The sequence below is a fragment of the Achroia grisella genome, unplaced genomic scaffold, assembly GCF_030625045.1.
Source record: "Achroia grisella isolate CSIRO2021 unplaced genomic scaffold, CSIRO_AGI_Agris_v1 utg1245, whole genome shotgun sequence".
Classification (NCBI taxonomy): Eukaryota; Metazoa; Arthropoda; class Insecta; order Lepidoptera; family Pyralidae; genus Achroia; species Achroia grisella.
In genome coordinates this window covers 837354-863482 of record NW_026712606.1, presented here as the reverse complement: position 1 = coordinate 863482, position 26129 = coordinate 837354, and the positions used below count along the sequence as shown (strand labels likewise).

The 26129-nt window shown below is 31.1% G+C and overlaps 2 protein-coding genes across 3 annotated transcripts; one reads left to right on the top strand and one right to left on the bottom strand.

Moving 5' to 3' along the window:
* Nucleotides 1-841: 841 nt before the first annotated feature.
* Nucleotides 842-20680, bottom strand: LOC131854769 (DENN domain-containing protein 5B). Of its 2 annotated transcripts, XM_059205910.1 has the most exons (24): nt 20380-20680; nt 20196-20305; nt 19816-19986; nt 18717-18952; nt 18469-18613; nt 17575-17719; nt 16828-16962; nt 15171-15361; nt 14815-14920; nt 13474-13623; nt 13039-13220; nt 12535-12746; nt 11975-12187; nt 7482-7638; nt 6871-7138; nt 6299-6334; nt 5663-5858; nt 4735-4985; nt 4283-4425; nt 3944-4062; nt 2959-3143; nt 1877-2059; nt 1481-1691; nt 842-1225 (listed from the first exon to the last, which is right to left on the bottom strand). In XM_059205910.1, exons 1-24 carry the CDS (start codon nt 20477-20479, stop codon nt 1048-1050), a joined length of 4023 nt encoding a protein of 1340 aa, XP_059061893.1. In that variant the 5' UTR covers nt 20480-20680; the 3' UTR covers nt 842-1047. The 2 variants fall into 2 exon arrangements, with proteins under 2 accessions (XP_059061893.1, XP_059061894.1); XM_059205911.1 differs by lacking the exon at nt 6299-6334.
* Nucleotides 20681-21140: 460 nt separating this feature from the next.
* On the top strand, nt 21141-24576 carry LOC131854814 (beta-1,4-mannosyltransferase egh). The gene is made up of 3 exons (XM_059205979.1): nt 21141-21284; nt 22408-23212; nt 23819-24576. Exons 2-3 carry the CDS (start codon nt 22409-22411, stop codon nt 24389-24391), a joined length of 1377 nt encoding a protein of 458 aa, XP_059061962.1. The 5' UTR covers nt 21141-21284; nt 22408; the 3' UTR covers nt 24392-24576.
* The last annotated feature ends 1553 nt before the right edge of the window (nt 24577-26129 follow it).

The window sequence follows — 26129 nt, the reverse complement described above, 5'->3', positions numbered from 1 at the left end:
TCGTGCAGTGTTAGTTCCATGACTGTTGCGTCACTATCTTGCCTCAACATACGTATGTACATGGAAAATTTACATTTACTGTATTTTCAATGTGAATCAGAATAATTTAACATTGATTTTATCTACTTTGACTACGTATAAAGCTTTACTTCTCCGAACTTTAACAAAAATCATACGGTATGTACCAAAAAAGGTATGACATCCGTATTATTCGTTAAAATTAGAACAGAAACTTCATGCCCTGACTTATTACTAATATTTTTACTCGACAACAATTCATTATCAGTCATGTTGAAAAAAATATAATTAAATTTAATATAATAGTTGTCATGATAGAAAATAAGAATTTAGACAAAGTGTTATGTAATAAATGAATGAGTATTTCAATTTCTAATATATAATATATTATTGAATACTTTAATGAACAGCATCTTTTACCAAAATTGCACAAAAAATACTTACAAGATAAAAAAGTAAACCATAAAGCACCTTTCTAAAAAATAATCTTTGGGTTCAACTGGCAAGTAATATACATAAGTAAAGTACAACTTAATAATCATCACATGAAACTTAATAATAAACAAAGGTACAAAACAATCAGACCCTGGAAAATAATATCATTATCATAATGCCTATGAGTATTTCACATTACTTACATACTATTCTTTGAGTTGTTATAATTTTACACAGGATGGAAATTATTATAGAACTTTTTCACACGATACTGGTTTAACCATAAATTTCATTTGTATCATACATTACAACAAAATGTATGTACTAATTAATTAATTTTATTTGACACTACCACTACTGACACGCGGATGGAAGATAAAATATATATTATGTATTATTGTATACACTAAAGATATAAGTACTGTCACATTCGTTATAATTAACGCCTGTTGAAACTTTACAATGCACTCTATATAATAGTTTATATATCCAGTACATATCAATATAAGTAAAAAATAGGAAATGCAAATTAATTTCGATATTGAAATTCGATAAACAGACGTTAACAAAATACGAACGACTGTACGTCTAGATTTAAATGCCTTGGGTGAGAGAGTTTTCTAAGACAATATCAAACTCATCTAGTGGTTCGAGTATTTGTCTGAGGAATGTCAGGAGACCACGCTTACGTAGGAAACTTTGTTCTTCGTACATCTCAATTGTTACGCGAGTCATGGACATTGGCAGCAGCATTCGATGAAGCCAATGTTCTCTATAATAAAAAAAAAACATTGTATTTAGAATATCTGTTATGCATAACATTATCCATGCCATATAGGGTTAATTGTAAAGTGCCAAGCCACCTATAGTATTTTGAACCACTGAACCTGTATACTTTGACTTGTTTTTCATATAATATATTTTTTCATATTTCTGCCCACCTCAATGAGAGACGACTGCGTCGTATATGGTCACAACATAGTAGGACCCTTACTCACACGCATCTACTTTCTTACTAGGTACTTACCGTAAACTAAGGCATATAAAAAGTTGAAATTTGCCGTCTTTGCCTAGAGTACGGCCAGCGGTGCTGATTTCGTCCATAAGATGGCAGTAGCACCGCCAAATAGATCTGTGCTCCTGGTCTTGTCTACAGTTATACGCCACGCTGCAGCCCTTGTTCCCTTGGGGGCTCGGCTCATCACACAAGCTCATTTTGAACTCGTCTTTCACACGTGCTGATAACAAACACAATGAAAAACATTAAATACCAAACAAAACTAACAAGTAATTTATTTTAAATTAATATTTCCAGTAGAAATCACTTATAAGAAAGCATTGATTATGCCTTCATGTTTGTCTACTCATATATATCATAATATTTATTGTAACTCTATACTGGCTACTTTACACAAATACTTACCAAAGTAATCCCAAATGAATAGATTCTTTCCAAACAGACGTGCTGACTTAAATCCGCAAAGGAATGCTTGTTCTAAGCATTTAACCAATCCATTCTCACCGCATAAGAGTACACTGAGGGAGTTTGCATCTTTTTCTCTTTTAGACTGATAATGCCACTTCACTATAGCATTTACACAGTCACCTGTAATTAAAAAGGCTCCGAATTGACCCTGCAAGTTTGTCACACATTATGTAGATTCATGCAGTGAGTGTTTATAATTTAAAAGATTTAAACCAAGGAATTCGTGCCCTTTGATGGATTGTACTGACATATAATTTTAGAAATGTAAAATTATATAACATTTGTCGAAAAAAGTAACAGGCAAATATTTTGCTTATTCTATTGGCTGAATCAACTAATAATAAAAAAACCGTAAGTGTGATTTTATTAATTTTATATATACTTATATTATGTTCATTTCAATAAAGATTATTCTAATTGCTTTATTACAAAGTTTACTTGATTTAGGACTAGATTGTCAGTGTAATACATCAGGATTATAAATATATTTATACTTGCGATCAGTGTCATAAAATCCAATATTAAAACTTTTAATTACCATAAACATAATAAACTAATTATTATGTTTATGGTAATTAAAATTTATTTTAAATTTATTTACCAATATTCATGTCAAGATCCGACAAACTATAAAAATAACTAGCTATTGCCAGCGACTTTGCAAGAGTTTAGTTTGAAAGTTAAATGATTCTTAGCTTATGTTCTATAGTAAACTTATATAGGTACACCTACTAGATTCGGTTATGCGTTGATAATCAAACTATTTTATAAGTATTTCTATATACTGGCCGCTATATAGGGAAGATCCATATTCATGGATGTTAAACAAACATTGATGTTTGTTCATCATGGACAAGAAAAGTAGAGTATCGACACATATACGTTATCAAGATCAAATATTACCGGTCTATAAAAATATTAAAACTGATAGTTTAAGCGGAAACAATAACGTAAATACATATTTAGCTAATGTCTGTCCGATACTGTCTACAACAGTCAAACATATAAAAGCGACTAACCGATCATGTGCTGTATGGTGGAGGTGGAGAGGTGCGTGGTGGGCGTGTGGGGGGCCGGCGGGGGCGCGGGGGGCGCGGGCCGCGGGCCGCGGGGGGACCGCTCCGAGCGCAGCCGCGCCGCCAGCAGCAGGCGCTCCGTCGAGCCGTCGTCCACGCCCGTGCCCAGCCAACGGTTGCACGGGAACCTCCACCACAATCAATTACGTGTGAGTAATCGCCACCACAACCCATTATGAGTAGGTAATCGCCACCACAATAGATAACGGATCAGTAATCGATTAATTTCATACATGATTGAAAAAGAAAAGTAATCGATTCACTGATTTGATTGAATTCATTCAAGATTAAAAAGAAAAGTGATCGATTCATTAGTTTGATTGATTCCATTCATGATTGACACACATATTGTAAACATGATTACTGGCGTTAATCAATAATTGATTAGCATGATTAACTATGTTACAGACCCGGAATGGGGAACAAGTGTATTATACCCTTGTAAGACTCAGACCTCAGACCGAGCAGCGTTTTTTACACTTACTGATAAATCCCAAATATCGTGAGTTCAAATATGGACGTCCACAATTTTCTTATATTTCTGATTTAATCTTCGGTGGTGACGATACACATAAAACCCAAATTAATCGAAAAAAATACGCTAGACTAGGAATAAATAAGCAAAGGAAATACCATTGCTTGTTTATTCTTAGTGCAAACTACTACTCAGTGAAATTCAAATTTTTGCGTTGCGTCATTTGTTTTCATGTAGACATCAAACACAGTCAAATGCTATGAGAAACCTAAATGAAGCTCGTGAACTAAGAAAAACCACACCAATTTATTTTTTATAAGTTCAATGACGCAATCGAGTTGATGACCCAGCTGATGGAGACTAAGTTCTACATTTTTTGTGTGACATTTGCTAAATTACTAACAAAATAAATAAACTATTATACTATAGAGAAAATGTCTGTCTTATACTTACGTGTAAGTGTGTCCTGTGACTTCATTCCGCACAAATACTTGGTCAAGCAACCACTTAGGTGAGAGACCAGAATTATCGTGTCCTATACGTAACGTAGATAGTAGTCCCAAATTCTTGTGCTGAAGCAAATAAAATATATAATCAAACAAATCAAAAATTAATAGGGTCTAGTTTTGTTCGAGTTTTCATCACTTGCGCCAAAGTCGTTCGTCTGTACCTAGTCGTCTTATAAAACATCCTGCATTTCTATCCAAGGTGTTTTATAAGGCGAAATGAATACAGTGAGAGAATATTAAGTACCATGCAAATAAATATTAATGTAAATTACATATTACTTACATGGAAAACAAATTCATTGGTGTTTCGTGGTATTGGTATTTTGGGTGTAGATTCTCTGTTTGCACCTGATATAGCTATCCAGCAGTTGGCAGTAGTTTGGCTTGCCTTCCGAGATGGAACGATCAAAACACGATATGGCAATTCTAAAACAAAGTTACATGTGATTTGTGATATTTAAAAACTTGTCCTAGGCGTAGATTATTTCAAAGTAATGTATAAAAAAACTCTAAAGCTAGATAAAAAAATGAGAATATAGTGACATACATTGTACAAAAATTGTGCGAATTTGAAATTGTTTAGATACACTGGTGGTCTTTTAATATACTTAGAAATAGGACGACAAAGTTGAGTTTTCCTTAATAAAGTATGTAATAGTCTCTAAAAATTATTTATATTTTCTATTAATTAAATTAGAAGAGGTATAACATAGAATGTTTACAGAATCATCTTACTTGTAGTAGGATATGTATTAGTAAAACAATTATAATCAACAGCATTCAAAGTTAACAGATGATACAGGAATTGTTCTCGCTCTTCCTCGCATCGCAAGAAAGCCGTTCGCTTGTATTGAGATCGCAGTAAAGTGGTATCAGCTAAGAGCTCGCGAAGGTGTTTTGATAATAATTTCTTCTCAAGTGATAACCGCACCCAAGCACGAGCGTAACCAATTTCAGTCTTTATGTCGGTCATAGCTTGAACGTTTCTGTAAGCAAATAAATAAAAATAACAAATTTCACATAAAGAACGGTTACTTATAACGATAGCGCTCTTAATCTGCACCTTTTAGTATAACAAAAATCTGTACACTTTGCACTAACTCTTTAAAACGCTAATACTGACTTTTACTGACGCGAACATCTTAACCTGGAGATGTAGAAAAAGTAATAAAACTTATTATATATATATACATTATTAACGTTATCTAGTAGTACAGTTCTAAATACTATCTTGTTTGATTGTGCAATTGGTGTAGGTACTGTGTTACATATCGATTGCTTTGTATACACAGGTATATAAAGCAAACGATAATATAATAAAATTTCATTAGCCTTTGAATACTTTCACCCTTATTAAAATTACTGTATACAGTGTTAAATTAATAATAATTTGTCATTCTACGTTCCATGCTTATACTTCTTATAATGAGACAGTTTTCTGAATGAGCGGTAGATTAAAAGAAGTCAGTTATCCACTGACTATTCAAAAGTGTCTAAATTAAGTTAATTTGAATAAAGGATTTTCTATTCTATTCCATCTGATAGGGATAAGCTTTATCTACTTATCAGATGCACTTAGCGGTTAAAGAGAGCTCATATTTTTTGTCAATATTTATTAGTGCAGTAAGGAATAACAGTTTTAAAAATATTTGTAGCAACATACCTCATATCAAAAGTTAGACTCTCTGGTAGCGGCCGCAGTGGGTTTGGTGGTAAAGAAGATTTCCGTTCTAACGTTCCAGAATTGCTTAGACGATCACGAGAACTATCTCTGGAGCCGCCACGAGAACTGTCGCGAGACCTGTTACCACTACTAGTGCTTTGTTGAGCCTCCACTTCAGCACCCACCGAAGACAGATCTATAAAGAAAATTATTCATATCTATTATATGCTATTATAATAATTACAATTACAATAACATATATAGTGGAATAATAATATTGTCCAGAATGTTTAGTATTTAGAGGAAACTCTGGGGGGGATTATTAGTAATGTGGAAACCCTCAGTCAGCTTGACTTCCACGCGGTTCCCTCTGGAAATCATCGTGATAAATTACGCGTGAATTTGTCACGACGGGCTAACTGCCCTGAACTCATGCTCATCTTATTATCCTCCAACGGTGCCCGTAAGTACATTTGATAATTATTATATGTAGAAAAAACATTACACTTATTATATATTAGTATAAATAATACATTTCGATACCGTTAAAAAAGAGAAATACTATAAAATAATTTTAACTACATGTTGGATGATGCAAACAACGTCATGGAGACTATTAAGGCGACGTTTACTTACAGTCGAGACGCTTGCGTAACACACACCAGGCCAAAGCTGCATCCAAATTCAGTAAAACACAACCCATTTAAAATAAATAAGGAACAATTGAGAGCATAATTTCATGGGAATTATGATTTAGGGACAAGAAATTACAAATATGTTTAAATAATACATTGTTTCTTCATACATTATTCATGATTAATGATGACAATAATTAGATTAACAATTTAATTAAATATTAATAGTAATTAATAAAGAAGAAATAATTGCAATAGCAGCGCCCACAAGTACTACTAGAATTAGGTAGTAATGGTAACTATACAATGTTTTCCTACCACACATTCACTGTATGTTTTATTGTATTACTAGTTGTAACTGTTCTTACGTGTAATTTTGTCATTTTTTAGCTATGTGCGAGTGAAAGTCTCGTCAAAATCGAAGATTCGAAGCCGAAGTACAAACAGACTGGCAAAACATTAAAAAAATATTTAAAATATTAAAAATTTCATATGCATTTAGTGCATCTAATTTGAAATTACAAACAGATACTTCATATTTATTTATTTGTATAGATAGACTTGAAAGCATACCTGGCGTAAGATAATTAGGATCGATTGGTTTTGTGGAATTGCTACATTGTTCTAATTCTTGGTAATTTGTGAGATGCATCCATAAAGCGGACTTTCCCTTTTTGTGTTGCAACCCATGGGACCACAATCTCTCAAGCAGGTCGCATAACGATGCGATCATTGTACTCTCTTCAACTCCAGTTACAGACACCTCACAACCAAAACCTAGGTCACTCTCTTCTGTACCCATTTTTTCCAGAAGCATGCGTTTTGTTTTGCTTTTACACTCCTAAAATAAATAATTTAAGTATTAATACATTAGGATTATTGCTCGTTATATTTTCCTTAAATTATTATAGGTTTATTTGACATGTATAGCAAATAAGGCGTTGACCGATAGGAAGGCAAATGGTAACTGTCAGTAATAGATATGAAAACTATTAAAGAAACTGACAAAATACACTACGATTATATGTGGTAGGTACCTCTCACTAATTGCTGTTATTGAGTAATTAGGTGTCATCCTCATCCGTCAATCGAAAATTTTAGCTTTAACAAATAGGTGCGATAGAGGTACTGACGACTATGCGCAATTTACCTTCTATTATTAATAATAAAAATAAATGACAGACCTTGAGCAGTTTTTCTATAAATGTCTTATGATTCTGAACAATGACATTTGGTGTGGCTTCCGTGGACAATCTCCTACTAATATCTCCTAATAGTAATTCGGGTGGACAATCCTTCACTTGCCATTTTGCATTCTTTATACGCTTCAAGCTATTAGTTCTGAAATGTTAAATTATTTACTACACATAAATTTTGTGAGAAAATCACTAACATACATCAAAAAGCAAGCATACAAAGCTAAAAGACATTTGCAGTAACATTACTACAATACTAAATATGCATCTATTACAAAGTGCAAACATAGCTAAATATAAGGATAGGTGAACCAATATACAAAATACAATAATGTACATTTCAAAGTCTTTATTAGATATTACAAGTATTATTTTTTATATATTTATATGATTACTAAAATCTCGAGATAATAACAATTAAACATATTACTTTCAACTTAATGATGTTGTTCTCCTACTTATAATGAAATTATTACATTAAAAAATCTAACGATATTAAAATACGATCTCATAGACCAAATATAAAAACCATATAATAACAAATACTGCATTATATAAATTAATTACATGCAATGTTAACAAAGCATGCACAAATTATCACAAAAATGGAATATCAACTACAATTATTATACACCCAATAATACTAACCATAGGAGTCATCCATATATTTATAAAACAATTTTACAATAGTAATTATAAAGGGATACTAATAAAATATCAAATATTAAACAATTGTAGGAATACATAAAGATTCTTAATTGGGAAAGGTATTAGTGAGTTTCCAATACTGTTTAAAGCTTTGATAATTTCATATAAAAACGGTACTTTGTACTCATAACGGTTTAAATCTGGTATAAATATTATATTACTTAGGAGTCATCCATAAATTTTTTACATATTTAAGGAGCGCAAAGGCCGTAGGATTAAGTGGAGTGTGATTTTGAGTAAGGTTTTTAAATTTCGTGACGACACATGTACATATAAGGCTAAATTTAATTATTTTTAAAATAAAAATAATTCTGATTTCGAATTTAACCATCACCTGCTTCAAAATTGTAAAAAATATGATATCGCACTAGAGGTGTGACTCACAAATGTGATTAACTATAACAAGGACGAAAGGTCAAAATAATGAAATTCTTGTTTAATAAATGTGTTTATGGATGACATCTAACCAATAAAGTTAAATACATGGAACATATTTCTTTACTCATATCATGCATGTTAAACGCATCCAGCAATAATGCAAACAAAAAAAAACGAATTTTTATACATAACCAACGTAATAGGAAAAGTGCCTTAAGGAAGTATTAACGACGGATGTCGATATCTATTGTTGTTTTACATTGATAGTAACTCAAATTTAAATATTTATTTTTGCTATAATGATGATAATCGGTTAAACTATTCCAGATTATACATTAAGGGATTTTCAATTAATCACACATTACTACAAGGCAACGTTAAACTACAGTACTAAACATTGGAAGAATATTATTAAAGTGGCAATAAAGTGAGCACTGGATTCTTTAACTCTTTTAGACCTGAGTTCTTTTTTGTTTTAGATAATTACATTTAGATTCTTTATTTTGATGCCATTTCGCAGTCATACATGTGACTAATGTATCACCTCCTTGGTGATACAGTAGTCACATAGGCTAGGTACGATTTCTTAATGACCTAAATGTTAACTAACTTTAAACTCAGGCCCATATCAATCAGGTCTGCAAGGGTTTTCGATATTATTATGTATTAGTTCATAAACACACTAAACTAAATAAAAAATATACGCGTTTATTGTAGATATGACCACAAAAAATTCCTTTAGGATAATTTTTTTACATAATAAAGAACCGAAATAACAATTTTTAGTGCCCCTTGGAAATATAGAAGTTTAAATTCAATTTTTTATTTGTTACTAATGTTGATATTTATATATATAAACACATATATTCTAACAAGAATTCATGTTTTACTCCTTTGAGATTTAATTTGATAACAGATTAGAGCTTTCACACAAATTAAGATTATACAAAATATTCTAGCAATATTTCATATTGAGTATTACAATATAAATGAGATTAGTGGTAAGTTCATTAAATAAATTCGATTAGCTATTATAAATATAAAATCGATATAAACATTTACTAGACAGAAAATCTATATATAAAAATATAGAAATATTTTCTAAAGTAACAAACATTATTGCAATTAAGTTAATGTAATAATAATACAATAATAAAATGATTGTATATGAGATTCTAAAGAAGCTACCAAACATTTTTGGTACAATTGCAATACATTTTTTATAAATTTCTTGAGTCGTCAAATTTAATGTTTATTTTAAAAGATATCTAAAATTTTTGTTATACAATATGCTAGTTAAAATTAAATACTCAAGACAACGTTGTAAATAAGGTAGAAATCGCAGTTTCTACAAAAAAAAAACTTAAAATTAAGCACTACATTGTAGTACCATTTTACATAATATAAACAATCACTAACAACAGTTCAGGCTGATACAATCGCATGCTGTCACAAAAAGCGGGCAATTTATAAAAAAAAATATTTATTCATGAAGTATATGAAAAAACTGAGCAATCCGAGTTAACAATTTATAGTCAGGCTAGTAAATACGTTTTTAAATCACCAAATAATGTCAAAAAGAATTTTGGACTATATTCCATGTTTGATTATGGTCGTTTAAATGTTGTTATTGTTATATAATGTTATTAGTAGAATTTATTATATAAAGGTATAGCCAGGACCTATAGTCGATTTTTTTTATTATTTAATAAATTTCAGTCAAAAATGTTATTGTTTCAAATCAGGTTCCATGTTTCGTTTTCAGTTTAGACTAAATAGATGTTTTTTGTAAGTTGAAATACTTCTATTACTTCCTTTGTCTATATTTACGTTAGCGTTAGTATTTACAAGACGACAGTAAAAGCTATTTCTATGCACGTATATCTAATTAAAATGATTATTTATGTAAAAATTACAGGTACAACATGTTATCTCGACGCTCAGTGTATTTTGACAATGTGGGCGTGGACACCGATACCAACACAATGGCGTACGTACTACGACTGAGAAAACATTTTTCTTCATAATAAAATAGTATAATTTACACTTCATAGACAACTTTAATACATAATAAAAATAATTGAAATGTAATCTAAATAAAAATAGATTAATTCAATCGTAATAAGAATATACGCAGTTAACATTTTATGAAACAATAACAATAAATATGCTGTTTTCTCGCCCGTGAACGCTAAAAATATACCTAACTCTAACGATGCAACTGACTTATTTATATATTTTATTCTATATGGGAATGACCAACGATTATTCAGCAAATATTTATATAATGAGTTAGTTTTCAAAAGTTATGTATATAGTTCTTTATTATTCTTTCAGTGACTCGCATTACAAATTACTTTAACATCAAATATTGAGACACATAATTGCAAAGTATCAAAGAACATACTACGGCTGATCGGACGTGAGAGGACTTTGACATCATTATATGGTGTACTGCATATATTATTTATTATATGATTATAATGAGAGCAAATTTGGAAGTAAACTCGTAATATTTTCTATATTAACAATACTTACTTCGAATATTTTGAAATAAACCAATTCATATAACTTTTTATTGCACACCGAGATAATCTCATCATCTAGTATTCTCGTTGTGCAATAAAAATATATACATGTTGTAAGAAAGCGCTCTTATAGACAACTCCTAATCTGAATCATTGGTAAGACCCATTCTAGTGCGTGGCCGGTATGAACTGTGAGCAAACGTGGTTTGTGACAGTAAGACGGGAGCGTTAACCTTATCCACAGTGTGTCGCCATGTTGTGGTCATTAGGAGAATCGCTGCAGTTATTTATAACTGGATAAAAAAATATTTATGACGTATTGTATTAATATTTAAAGAGAATGTCGTAGTGGCAAGAGCTCTATCGAAAAGAGTGTGATTCTTAAATTATGAATGAGAACTAACATGGCGTATTCCATTTACAATAACAAAAAGAATTTAAATTAGTCGAAAAATGATTTTTTATTGTTCCGCAACTGGTCATTTTTAAAAATAGTTAAAAAAACCAGGCAATTTGAAAAAGTCTTCCTTTTATGAAGTTAATAAACGCCTGTCTAGCGAATGACGACTCGGAACAACTTTGATAAATACGTCCGTCACCCATTAGTTCATTGATTTATAGTATCACACCCCACTTAGGACACTATTGGCGTGTTTATATTTATGCTATAGCACCAAATGTCAGTCGCAGACTAAAGCCTTAGCCACTTACGTAATGGAAGTTACAATAATAGTCATATAATATTTCCGCACCCGCCATAGCCCACCACTGCGGCCACGCACCTATATATGATACGAAAAAGCAGCTGCATAATCAGAGCACGGGAGTGTTTCAGCGGCGGTGTTGCGGGGCGGCGGCCCGACGCACCTGCGGTCGGAGACGGGCGGCGGCGCGAGTGCTGTCGCGTCCAGCCGCGCCGGGAACGCGCGGTAGTAGGCCGCGCGGTGCGGCAGTCTCTCCCCCGGCGCTCCCACCTCCAGCTCGGCCCCCGCACCCCCCGCCACCCCGCCCGCACCTGCGCCGTTCCCGGCCCACACGCTGTAGCCGCGCGTCGCCAGTCCACCCTCCCCCAGTCGCCGTCTGCAACAAACCTCTCCTTACTCCCCGAGCGAGAGCTCAGGGCGCTTTCGTAGTCCGACGACGATGCTGAGATGCCCGTAATAAAGCTCGTGATATTTGTCAATGGAATATATTTATGTGCAAAATGCAGTATGAGTCCCATTAAGTGCTCGTTATATTGAGTGTGTTAAAACTTTAAATTATATTTAAAGTATGTTATCCATTTGGTGTAGGGACTTATTAGTAATGAAGCGAATGCGTACGATGTGAATAAAATTGACATAAGCTGACCTTAAAATAAAAAAATATATGCACAAAAACACCCCATTATGAAATCGTTCCTTGAAATATTAAAAAAAAACACGAACCTGACAGACTTAATTCGATGTTCGAAGACTTGTAGATTTGCATCATACTCTCCCCAATTACCCATGATTTTGTTGTCTATAAGTGTAGCGAACATTTGAGTTTCGAGAAATCGTGAGAGAAAAGACCTATGTCTCTGAGGTTGATCGGATAAGAAAGAAGCCTTATCAAAATTTATCATTGATTCGCGAGCTGAAAGCCAAGAATCCCGATCCTGCAAAGAAAAAATATATACAGAATCCACTTTCAATGCATACATTTTATAAATTTACCTTAACATTACAAGAAATGGTTATGATTTAGTCATGACATACAAACATTTATTGGTAACAAAAATGGATAATGTTATAGGTATGGCTATAACCAGAAATAGTATTCCTTGAGTGATGGAGCATCATATACATGTAATCTACTGTGTCTAATATATTAAACCCATTAAGAAGATACAAGAGTGAGTAAAGCTAATTTAATAACTTAATATAAAGATTATATATATTTCGGATTACCTGATTGGGCATGATGACAAAGTTCTCATACATAAGGAACATATGCACAAATCTGTTAAGGAAAGTCTCCCTAACAGCTACGTTAAAGCGAATATCTTCATTGTACTGTTCTTCATCATTAAGTATTTTCTTCTTTAAAGTCGGCATTACTGTATCAGCTTCCAAATCATCTATGTTAACACCTATGGAAATTAATTAGTGAAGTCAGTATCTTGTGTAGGTAAACATTACAATAAATTTCATTTTATATAAATAAGTAAGTCAGCCGCTGGACAGATATTTTGAAACGACGAAACTTGATGACTCTTGCTACAACTTGCCACGTCAGCACTAGTGTGACGACGTTTTGTGGACGTAATCTTTATTGCAGTAAATAAAAAATTAAGTCAATCGCCATATGTGCCTATCCGCTCACAGAAAGCAGTATGTACTTACCTGTGCGTTTAACGATGTCCACCATACGTTGAAGTGACTCCAGACGAAGCGGCGCTCGTCGGGTGGGCGAGGCAGGCGGAGACGCATTTAACGGCCGATTCTCGTCCCACTCTAGTACGTCGTGGAATGAGTGCTTGCGGCGCAAAGCACCTGCCAAAGTAGAGAGCATAATATGTAAATACACCAATGGCGTATTTACAGTATAGTTAAATATTATATTCAATGTTAAATATTATAATAAAAGTTAATTATTGCAAGTCAAAACAAACTACCACACATTGCTTTAGAAGGAAAATAAATCAAAGAGAAGAATGGAGAAGAAGAAGCAAGAAACTCACAGGAAGTTTATTTTCTTAAATGTTTTTGATTGTCAACTTTATAATGTAACGCTAGGTAATAATCTTTATTAAAATAAATTCAATACAAGCACTTTTAATAGTCATATTTTTTATTCTATCACTCACTCGAAACGCAGATTCATCACAAGAAGAATGAGCAAGACACTTGTGTGTTTCTCTTTTGAATAGATGTTTTATTTTATATAAATAAATAATTACACAATAACAAGTATGTGGTATGAGATAATCAACATAAAAATCGCTACGTACTAATTCTTAGTCAGCAATCAGATAATATTGTCAGCGCTATGAATTTTAAGTTTTTCTACAAAACAATTATTATCGTTAACGAACTCTTCAATTTTATAATATGCTTTTTTTATAAAGGAAGTATTTTATAGAAATACGACATTAGAATATACGACATTTAAATCTTTTTTCATGCGGATTTAAAACAAACTCTGGTAGTTTATTGTAAAACCTTACGCAATTACCATAAACGAATTAGTATCTGTAGTTAAACGACATTTCAATAAATTCTATATTTAAGTACAATCAGTTTGTCATTGTTATGTAAGTTTTTATTAGTGTAATCACTAACTCTTTTGAAATTGTCTACATTTTCCTCCTATAATATAATATACTAATATATAACTATAAGTAATAATAATAAATATTAAAGTATTTATTTGCCAATTGAATGTACAATAGTACCTATATATATATTGAATATACATAGTGCCCATTGAACTTAGAAGGAATAAAAGTTGTTTGAAAAATGTTAAAGATGTACCTAAGCCATTCTTTGAAATGATTTGTAATTTATTAGTTAGTTGCTGTTATTTACAGATGAAATTTCTGGTAAAAGTCGTCGTCTTTAGCAAATTTTAAATGTGTAACTTGCAAAATATCTCTAGAAATCAAATAGATTTGGAATAAGTATTTTGTATAACCATCTTTACTTAGTGTACTTTACAAGTGCAATAAAGTATATATGTCTTACCTGAAGGTAAAGTACAACTGCTACTCATGCTATCATTCATGTGTTTGTAAGAAGTTCCGTTTAATGGTACACCAAGTTTGGTTGGTTCTGTCTCTGGCCGTTGAATCTATAAAAAATATTGTATTAAAATGATTAAAAAATGAACACGATATGATTTATTTAATTGTAAATAAAGGTGTTTAATCTTATATTATCTTTATTTACCATTTACCAAAATTGTTCGTGTTAAGAACTGGTTAACAACATAAATAATGTATATTAGACACGAAACTTTAAAAATAACAATCACATACAACTTAGGGTCACTCTTTTACTACATGTAATAGAAATTAATCAAGTAACATATTTTTAAATACCTGATGTTTATCTAAAATATGATTTAATTCCTCAATAAAAGGAGTTCGGTGTGGGAAAATTGGAAGTTCCTCAGGTAGTTGTATGTCAGGTTTATCAATATCAACTAAACATAAAGCTGCTTCTGAACCGAGAGCAATACTCCGCGGGCCATTATGTCCAACACTCACGGCGGCACTGTCCGCATGTAGCCCTAAGAATATGAAACAAAATTATTAATGTATTTAGTTATTTATCATTCGTGGCACATTATTATATACAGTAAAAACTTTTTATTCACGGGATATATGTTCCATAAACATGCCGTGAATAGGGAATGGTAATTTATATGGCATTATAAGGGAGACGTTCCTAGACAAAGTAAAAACAAATGTATAAAAAATCAATTTAATTTAAGTTTTTGAACATTTTGATTCATTATCTTAGGCTTAGGCAATGGTTTGAATAATTTTGTAATTGTCTCTTGCTTGGCAGTTTTTTAAAGCTCCTACAATTCATACTGAAATACAGATACGATTTCCTTCGATACGTTTGTTTACATTCTCAAAAACACTGATCGCGGCGAAGACAGTTGATGTCAAAGTCCTCGGCGATATCATCTAACAACATGCAAAGTTGTAGTATATATATACATATTATATTCTATTTTACTTTTTTTATTAGTCCATTTGAAGGTAAGGAAATTTACAAAGCATATTGGGTTGGATACCTATTGGTATTATTATTATGTATGCTTATTAGATCCGCGAATAAAGAATTTTTAGCCGCGAATATGGGAATTTGGACGCATTTCTTTAATCCACGAATAGTGAAAACGCAAATTAAGGAAGTGCGAACAAGGAGCTTTTACTGTATACTAGTATTTCGTAGTTTATATTTTGTTACATCAAGTATTCAATCTGTAACTTAAAGTAATTAAATTACTCATTGTTATGAAATTAAAATGCCATAAAAATAATCGCTGACAAGTTATATACTAGTCATACTCATAAATACAGAACATAATATACATACATCGAAAAAAACCCTACCAACAAACATATACTTATGAAAAATGTTTGCATAATCTGGGACTTAAACCCGTACAAAAATTTCATGCAAAATTTTTCTGCTTTTTTATGAGATAAAACATAGCCTATATCTATATCCGCTATGCTGTTGAGCCCTGAAAAGGTAACCCTCAGATATATAGATAGACTATCGCATTTACATATACTTATTTATTTATTTATTCATTTATTTCAGGCAACTAGGCCCATATTATAAATACCTTATAGACTAACATACATATAATATAATATTTATATTTATAATATAATATATAACTTATATTTTTTTATTTACGATAATGAAATGGTGCATTCGCCTGCACTAATGGTTTACGCTGGCGGGCACCTGTGGAGTATGAGATAAAATGAGTATGAGGTCAGGTCAGTTAGCTCATCGAGACAAATTAACCAGGAATTTATCACGTTGGATTCCAAGAATGACCGCGTGGAGGTCGACCTGACATATACATTGATAGCAATGAGGTCATCAGTCCACATTACAATGTGTCAATACAACAATCCCCTTTCCCCCATTTATAATATTAGTATGGATAGTTGGTATGGAACTTTTAACTGCTTGTTTTCATTTAATTCTGGTAAATATACTCACCCATGACGAAAGGGACTGGCGCGTCCAGGAAATGATACAGCGGTGCTGGTAGTATGGGTACATATACGTGAGCCCACGTAAAAGGTACTAGTAAAGATACTATGCATTCTGCGACTAGCATCAGTTTATTATAATCTGCAAACATACAATTACCGTCCATTTTACATTTCTCACATTATCATATATCAGTTGCCTTTATTTTGCGGCCTGTAGAAAGTGTTTATATGTTGAATAAAATAGATAAGTACTATACGTAGTAAAAATACAATTACTATTCAATTATTTTAATTTACTCAAAAACTACAGCAAAATGTTTCACCTCACACATTGAGTGCTGTATACCTATATATTTATTTACGCTCGATACACTTATACAGAGTTTTTGTAATCGCAAGTAAGTACTGTGGGTTAAAGATATACGACACATTTATTTATTTTTTGTCTATATTTCCTTAGTTTATTCTAAAAATAAATTTTCTTTTCAAATTAATCCAAAATTATATTTTCTTTTAACTATACTTACTAGGAACTCGGCTAAACATTAGTCCTAACAGAAAATAAGGTTATTTTACTATAAATGTGATATCATGGAGCCTTTGATGTGAAACATTTCATGTATCAGGACAACTATTTACATGGCGATATGTAGTTAAAAAATGTTTTCAACACTTCACATACTCCAACCTCTACTTACTTTTTTTTTATTAAATTAGCAACTCATTCTTATAAAATATAATAATTACTTACCACTAGATCTGAGTAACACTTGATGTTCTAGTAGCACACATGTAAAAAGTTGAACGACGCACTCAACACCAAGCAAAGAAAACATTATACGTAGTGGATAGTCAAGTAGTGGTAACTCTTCGGGTGGGTTTGGCATTCTTATAATCTGGCAAATATAAAAAAAATTGCTGTTTAAAAACTATCGATATCTGATGATAATAATATTTATAAATAATAAGTATATATGAATTATCTATATCGTTAGTGGTTGGAAACATTTTGCTTGGCATGTTAAGTATACCTTTAAGTTAGATGCAAAAATACGATTTGCATGTCATATTCCCCCCTGAAACGCAACATCGTTTATACCTTAGTTGTCCATATCTGAATGCAAAAGTACATAAATACTTACTACTTATATTTGTTATTATTATTCATTTACTTTGTAAACTGTTTTCCAATTTAAAGTGTATGGCAGATACTATACTAAATCTTTATACTTGTTTTCCAATGTGCTAAACAAAGATCAGTTAAACAGTATGATGATAATGAAGTGCCGGATTAATTTTCTAAGCTGTTCTTGCAGCAAATATATAGTATTTGCTGTATGTTGCGGACCTATTGCATAAAAGTGCTCCAACACATACAAAATTATCTGAACATAATACAGAAAATAAATAACACATAGTTCCAAATATATTTTTTTATTTTGTATATAAGTTAAAAATGAATCTTTAACACAATTATTCATTTAATTGCGTAAATATTAAATATTAAGGCAATTAAGTATTAATCATTTCTAAGAGCTATATTTTTAAGAAATTAATCTAAACCATGGGTCTTTTGAAAGAATTTGCTACAGGCACTACATTGCAATATTCGGTACTGTGTTGATGATGAAAAATGAATACTTACAACAGGAACAGGGTCAAGGTGAGGCTCAGAAGGCGGCACATAAAGGCGTAGTGCTTGCCCAGGCAGTGGTACTGGGACTTCATAAAGCAGATTATATACATATGACTCAGGACTTAGTCCTGGTCCTGGCTGTCTTGGTAGTGACCTGGAAAATACCTGTGATAAGTATTTCAGAGCAGTAGGATAATTATACCAGAAATCTAATTTAAGAAAACTCATACACAAGATTTAAATTGTTACATACTTACCTAAATAGATTCTCTAGGAACATTTGTGCAACTCTGACATAGGGATATTGGCATATAAGAGCTATACTTTTGGCTACATAGAGTTTGTCTTTGGCTATGTCATAATAAGTGAGTGCAGCACCACTATGTGGTGTAAGTTTGAATGATCTAGGTAAAGACCTAGAGCTTTCTTTACCAGAACCTTTTCTGTGCCCAGGAGGTGTCTGTCCACTAGACAGTTCAGTAATGTACATTGCCTGCAGAATAGTAGAATATTATGGTATTATTAAATATGAAAGAAAGCAAAGAAAAGTGTGACTGGTACATTTAGTACATGATAACAATTACATAAATATGTTTTATTTATTTTATTATCTGTAAATTACACAAACACAATTACAATTAGTGCACAAAATTATTGATATCAAAAAACAATAATAACAATAACCTTGGACCATTCACACAGTGCCAATTAGTCTCAAGCTAAACAGAGCATGTGTTATGGGTACTAGAAATCTGACATAAATATTTAGATACATTTTTTGTAAATACATAGAAAACACTCAAGACTGATACAAACCTTTATAATCATATATACAAATGTTTGCACTATGTGAGGTATCAAATTAATGAGTATGGGAAGTAAAGCAGTGCTAAACTGCTGAACTATCATGGTAATCAAAAAGACTATGAAAATGTATTTCAAACAAACATTAATGTCATATTTTAACATTTCATTAAAGATAATCACATTAATATTTAAAATGTGAAAGTAAGTTACTTTAAATAAATGTTTAATGATAATATTAATATAAATACTTTGCCTGATAAATAAAATTCTCCTGAAACTTAGCATTTATACTATTTATGACATTCCATTGCCTCACAGATAAAATTTAAAAAATAATAAATAGTATTATCTCACTTTTTAGCACTGTCATATTTTTCTTTAATTTCAAGGATCTGGACTCAAAATCAGCTTCATTTTAACTATTTGATATGGGTGTCAAAATAAGAATAGAGCAAGCAGATTGGCTAATGTAAACTATATTGGTTAATAAGATAAAAATACGTTGTCATCATCTTAAATTTAAAAATGATAGACTGTAACAAAACATACCTGCAATGTATGCATTGCGGTACAAATCTTTCCATTTCTAACTTCTTCATAAAAAATAAGGCTACAGCCATAATATCTAGATGCATTCTCCCTTGTTACCACAAAACTGTGAAATTTTGGTTCCAGTGAGTGTTTTTGAGTTCTGAATTGTAATCCAGCTGGTAGACAAAGCTGAAAAAATGTATAACAATGCTAACTTGACATTTGTTCTTGATATAATGTTGAGATGGCAAATTAAATTATATATACAAAATTTCTCAATTTTTCTTTTAGAAAATATAAACCCTCAATTTTATGCAACATTATTTATTACAACACATACCATTTATTTTATATTTATGTATAAAAAAATATTAATGATCAATAGATAAAAATCTTACCATACACACTGCATGTTCATCAAATGGGTTACTCTGAATATTGTCTGGGTAATGAGCTAGAATCTTTCCTTTGTAGGACCGATCGAGAGGAGATACGTGTAAATTGTCACCTATAAATGGAACATACAATTTATTGATTGGATAAATTTAAACAGTAGGTAATTACCCCTTGAACGATACTTACCGCAGAGACGATCGGGTTCCAATCCAGAATCGAAATCTAGTCCACATATTGCAAAATAATCAGCAAAACGACATCCGACAGATAAATCAGGGACAGACATTATTTCTATCGACCCGTTATTTACTTATTTGAGACACTTTCTCTTCGATGTAGTAATTTTAAATATTTGTTTCAACATTTTATTATGGTTTCACTGGGTTCTTCCACATATTAATTGCACCATTACTTCAGATATTATGATTGCCTTTAAGGCTTGAAAATAAAATATTAAACAATACTTATACACAAAATATAATTAATCCATAAGACTGTACTAAACTGCCAAATAGTGCTTACTAGCGTCAAATGCGACTATATTACAAGTCAAAACTGTCAAGTCGAAGTTGTCAAACTGCTCCATGTGACAAACACGAACAATAAGCTAATTAAATAAAACACTTTATTGAATTCACGTAGAATTTAAAACATATACATGGTCAGTAATTAAATTTACAAGGAGTCATCAAGGAGTAAATTCCTGTGAACGAAGTAAAAGTCCTAAAATATGAGTTTCTCTTATGGATGTATGAACATCCCTTTGCCTTTCCGAAAGTAGAAAGAAAACCTACAAAATAATCTGTCAGTCCCGTCAAAAAAATGTCAAATTCTGTCAATCGAATATTCAAATTCTCAAAACTGGATTTGTTTTTTGGGCGTGTGTTGTGTGTTTGATATTGTTAATATAAAATAATATTTTTAATAATTTATCTATTCTTTATACTATATATAGACTTTATGTATATTTAATACATAAACGTAATTAAGTTATTTTGCGACTATGGTTTTGTTTTAAGTTTTTATTAGATTTTGAACCTGGTTGGTCGGCTGTGATTGATATTTTTACTATATTATTATACGAGTTGAAGGTAAAGCTTTTATATATTTATTACTTTAAGTTAAACTCAAGGACTAGTTTTTGTTAAATATCAGACACAAGAAAATTTGATCTTGTTCGAACAAATGTAAGTTTTTAAACTAGTAATTATATATTTTGAGATACCTTTTTTATCGGTTACAGATTGTTTTTCATATAGAATTAATAAGTTTATTAATTAGTAAGGATATTAGGTCCTACATCCTCCAAAACTATCCTGTATTTGACAGATAGGTGTTGGCCTTCAGCCAATCTATGGGTCTTTGCATAGGTTTGGAATGCCTTCTGCATTCAACCCCCTTTTTGTCTGGTGAATCTGTAATGGTCAGCTGTACTAAACAGTATTAGAATAGTAAGAAAAAGGTATTAAATACCTTAATATATAATTCTGCAGTCGGTAATCAATATTTTTTTATTATCATTCAATATCATTCATATTCTCATATTCCACAAAAAATATTTAATGTATTTGTACAGTTAAATAGCGTAGAACATTTCCATGTGATATTGGAGTAAAAGTCTTGTTATTATCACCAGCTTTTTGTAAGAGGTTAACTACTATAAAATAAAACTGAAGTAGGTGGTAATTCAAGATTGAAACTTATTATGTGTAGAAACTCATGCCTAAAAGTTGATGTTCTGAAGTTAGGAATATAAAAGAAACAAGAACATTTATCTTTGTTCTGTACAATAAAATAGGTAATATATAAATAATATATGTTAAAAAAATGATAAGTTTTATAAACTAATAATTTATATCTATTTATTATTTTTATATTCTATATACTTAGTCTATTTATAATATATTTATTTTTATGTATCATCTTTGTCATATATCTGTATAAAAAATATTAAATTATCAATAATTTTGTTGCCTCCTAGCAGCTTAAAAACTCAAAAATTTTACTTAGGTAAAATTCAACCACAATAATAGGGACTATTATCCCATTCAACCAATTTACCTGGAAAAGGTAGCAGTTTTTAATAGAGACTATTTTAATAATATCTTGGTAGCAAGATATGGCATATATGTAATTAAATTGTTATGATTTGCTAGTGATAGTTTAGGTTATTTATACATGTATTATGTATAAAATCTCTTTAATTTATTTCAGGATGTTAAGAGGAAGAGTAAAGCATTTGTTGCACTGTGCTGCTTTTTTGTCTTTTATATTCCTTTTTCTTGTATTCGCTGGAGCTGTGAACTTGGATGATAAGGAAAAAGAAATAATTGACCCCTGGGAGGCTTATGGTATACATGGCACTATAATATTATATATTTTGAGGCTGTTAACATTATTGACAATACCTCAAGTTCTATGTAACTTCTTTGGATTAATAATCTTTAATGCTTTCCCGGGAAAAGTTAAATTGAAAGGATCTCCATTACTAGCACCGTTTATTTGTATCAGAGTGGTAACAAGAGGGGACTTTCCCAAACTTGTAAGAGACAATGTAACAAGAAATATGAACCTGTGCCTTGGAGTGGGAATGGAAAACTTTATGATTGAGGTTGTCACTGATAAAGCAATAAATCTACCCAAACACAGAAGAGTGAGAGAGGTGGTGGTGCCATCGGAATACAAGACTAAGACAGGTGCTTTATTTAAATCACGCGCCCTGCAGTACTGTTTAGAAGATGATATAAATATATTAGCTGGTACTGACTGGATTGTGCATTTAGATGAGGAAACATTATTGACTGAGAACTCTGTATGTGGTATATTGAATTTTGTGATGGATGGCCAGCATCAATTTGGTCAAGGTCTTATTACATATGCCAATGAAAATATTGTGAACTGGCTTACAACACTTGCTGATAGCTTTCGTGTTGCAGATGATATGGGCAAACTCCGATTTCAGTTTTATATATTCCATAAACCACTATTCAGTTGGAAAGGGTCTTATGTTGTGACTCAGGTAAGAATAATTTTCATTTTATTCTATTTTTAATTTTGTGAGCCATCAGTTTGTTGTACTTTGTGTTTGGTACTTTTTTTTATTATAATAGCTTTGATTTGACCACAAATTTCATAACAACTATAATAGTTTCAAACTATGTAAAATACAAATATATGGCAGTTTTAATTGGAGTAGGTTAATATATTAGATATAACAATATTAAAATATATATAATGTCATAGTTTAACACTCCTTTTTTTCTTTATTGCTTTGCCAAGGATATGGGCCTCAAATAGCACATTACTTTTTAGATATCTTATGAACATAGTTAGGCATAGTAGTAATAAAATAATTTAAGAACTACCTCATTCCTAGGCTTAAGGATAAGAGCATAATCATTACAGCAAGTATGCTTAAATCTTTAAAACTGTGCAACTGATTTTGAAGCGGTTTTTTAATAGATAGAGTGATTCTAGAGGAAGGTTTATATATTTAATAATACATGTACACCCATGCGAAGCCGGGGAGGGTAGCTAGTATATTATATATTAAACTCATATTTTAACCTCATTATATTGTATTGAAAATAACCAAAGCTAATTTTTCTTTATTATATTTTTGTAGGTAAATGCTGAGAAAAAAGTGTCATTTGATAATGGGTTGGATGGATCAGTGGCTGAAGACTGCTACTTTGCAATGAAGGCCTACATGCAAAGGTTTACTTTTAATTTTGTTGAAGGGGAGATGTGGGAGAAGTCTCCATTCACAATGTGGGATTTCATTCAGCAAAGGAAAAGGTGGATCCAAGGTATACTTCTAGTAGTTCATTCAAAGGAAATACCTATTGTACATAAAATATTTTTAGCAATATCTTGTTATTCCTGGGTAACACTGCCACTATCTACAAGTAATGTCCTATTGAATGCTCTTTGTCCTATTCCTTGTCCACACTATTTGGATTTATTGTGTGGTTTTATAGGTGCTGTAAATATTTACATGTACATTTTTGGTGTTATCAAATCATTTCCTATACATAGATTTGGTCCGTTGAAGTTTTTCTTGTTCATTTGCGGGGCGTTGGCTACTATTCCACTAAATGTTGTTATAGAAAATATAGCTGTAGTATGGGGGGTTCTCGGAAAGAAACACAAATTTTACATAGTCAACAAAGAGATTAAGATTCCAGTCACTGTATGATTCACTATTTATAGTAGTATAAAGCTTTATTATCATTGTTACTTGATAAGTGCACAAATACTTAATGGAATATTCCTGCACTGAAATAATGCGTAATTGTAAAGTGGAGCAAGTATTCTTTTTAAGAACATACATATAAGACAATTTTGAAATTTATACAATTAACTACTAGCTTTTGTTACCAAAGGTCTAAATTAAGTGTTAAGAAAATCAAAATTTAGTGGTATACATAATTAAAACAGTATTTAAATAAAAAAATCTCACTTTAATGCGATGTTAATATAATTATTTTCTTAACGTTTTGTTTCGACAGATTATGATATGTCAATAACTCACTTCTAAATAAATTATTTTTATTTTTGTTACTCTAATTTTTTTATAGCATATTGCTGTTTTTAATAACTGCTTCTCTTGTGTTATAAAGTTAAAGTAATATTAAAATAATGTAATACCTCATCTGAATAATATTCGAATCTTAATTATTGTAAAATAGAGTTCGTGTTTTATTTCGTGTTTGTGTTTTCTAAATAAAGTACTTAAAATGAATGATGATTAGAAAATGCAACTATATTACGTTTACGAAGACCATGATAAAATTAGCAGTAGAAACGAAATAACTTAAATATTGAATAAAACTTAATATGCTGAGTAGAACTTAATTATGTTTAATTTATTCATGAATATTTTGTCTGAATAGTGTAATATATATATAAACAATTTTTGTCTATCCACAACTATATAATTGTGATGGTGTATGTGTTACCTTGTGCACAATTATTTTCTTCAATTCAACATATTTAATAATCGAAGTTCAATTTTAGTAGGCGATAAAAAAATTAAGCTCTGAAATATTGGACAGTTTATTGCTTTTTAAATAATAGTCTCCTGACAATAATGAAATCTATGATTAACTGGGAGTAGTAGGAGATGTAAAAGACATTCCAAGACCTCAAAACAAGTAATTTATAGCAATATAAGATATGAGAGAAAATTATAAAATGAACAAGGTTTTAATGACATACATGTATACCTGCTTTTAATACACTAATATTAGTGTATTAAAAAGTGTCGCTCCCACTATGAATTTATGTTCTTGTTCACTCGTCAGCATAAACGCCATTGCATAAAAACGCAAAAAATGTTCTTTATTTTAAATTTTGTGATAATATTTCATTTAAGTTTTTATTTTTGTGATAAGATTGCATATTGGTGCCATTTGAAATAGGTTCTTTTCCGGAAATATATTTAATTTTATATAATCTACAAATAACCAATATGATCTAAAAGACATTTCTAAATCATTATGAGTATTATGATAGTTACATAATATTAGGTAAAAATGTTATCATGACTAAGAATATCTATAGTGATTATATATCTTTCTGGTATATAACTGGTAGCTTGTTTCTTTGATCTTGAAATAATAAACGTAAATTTTAGTTAGATATGTTTTGGTTAAGTTTATACATTATTCCGTCTTTTGGATATTAGAATTGTAGGGTCAATTGAATCTCCAGTTGAGTCCAGTTCATAGAGTGCTCAGAATCCATAGTTAACACGTGTTATTTGGTCCCTTTATGATTTATTTATGTAGTTTCGTAGTTTTAAACGAATTTAACAAAATAATAATACAGAGTAGTGATGTTTGCGTGGTGGTTATGTGATGTGATGGTCTTTATAACTGAGAATAAGTCCGATTAGAATTACCACCAGAATTAAGCTGTCGTATTCTTTAATT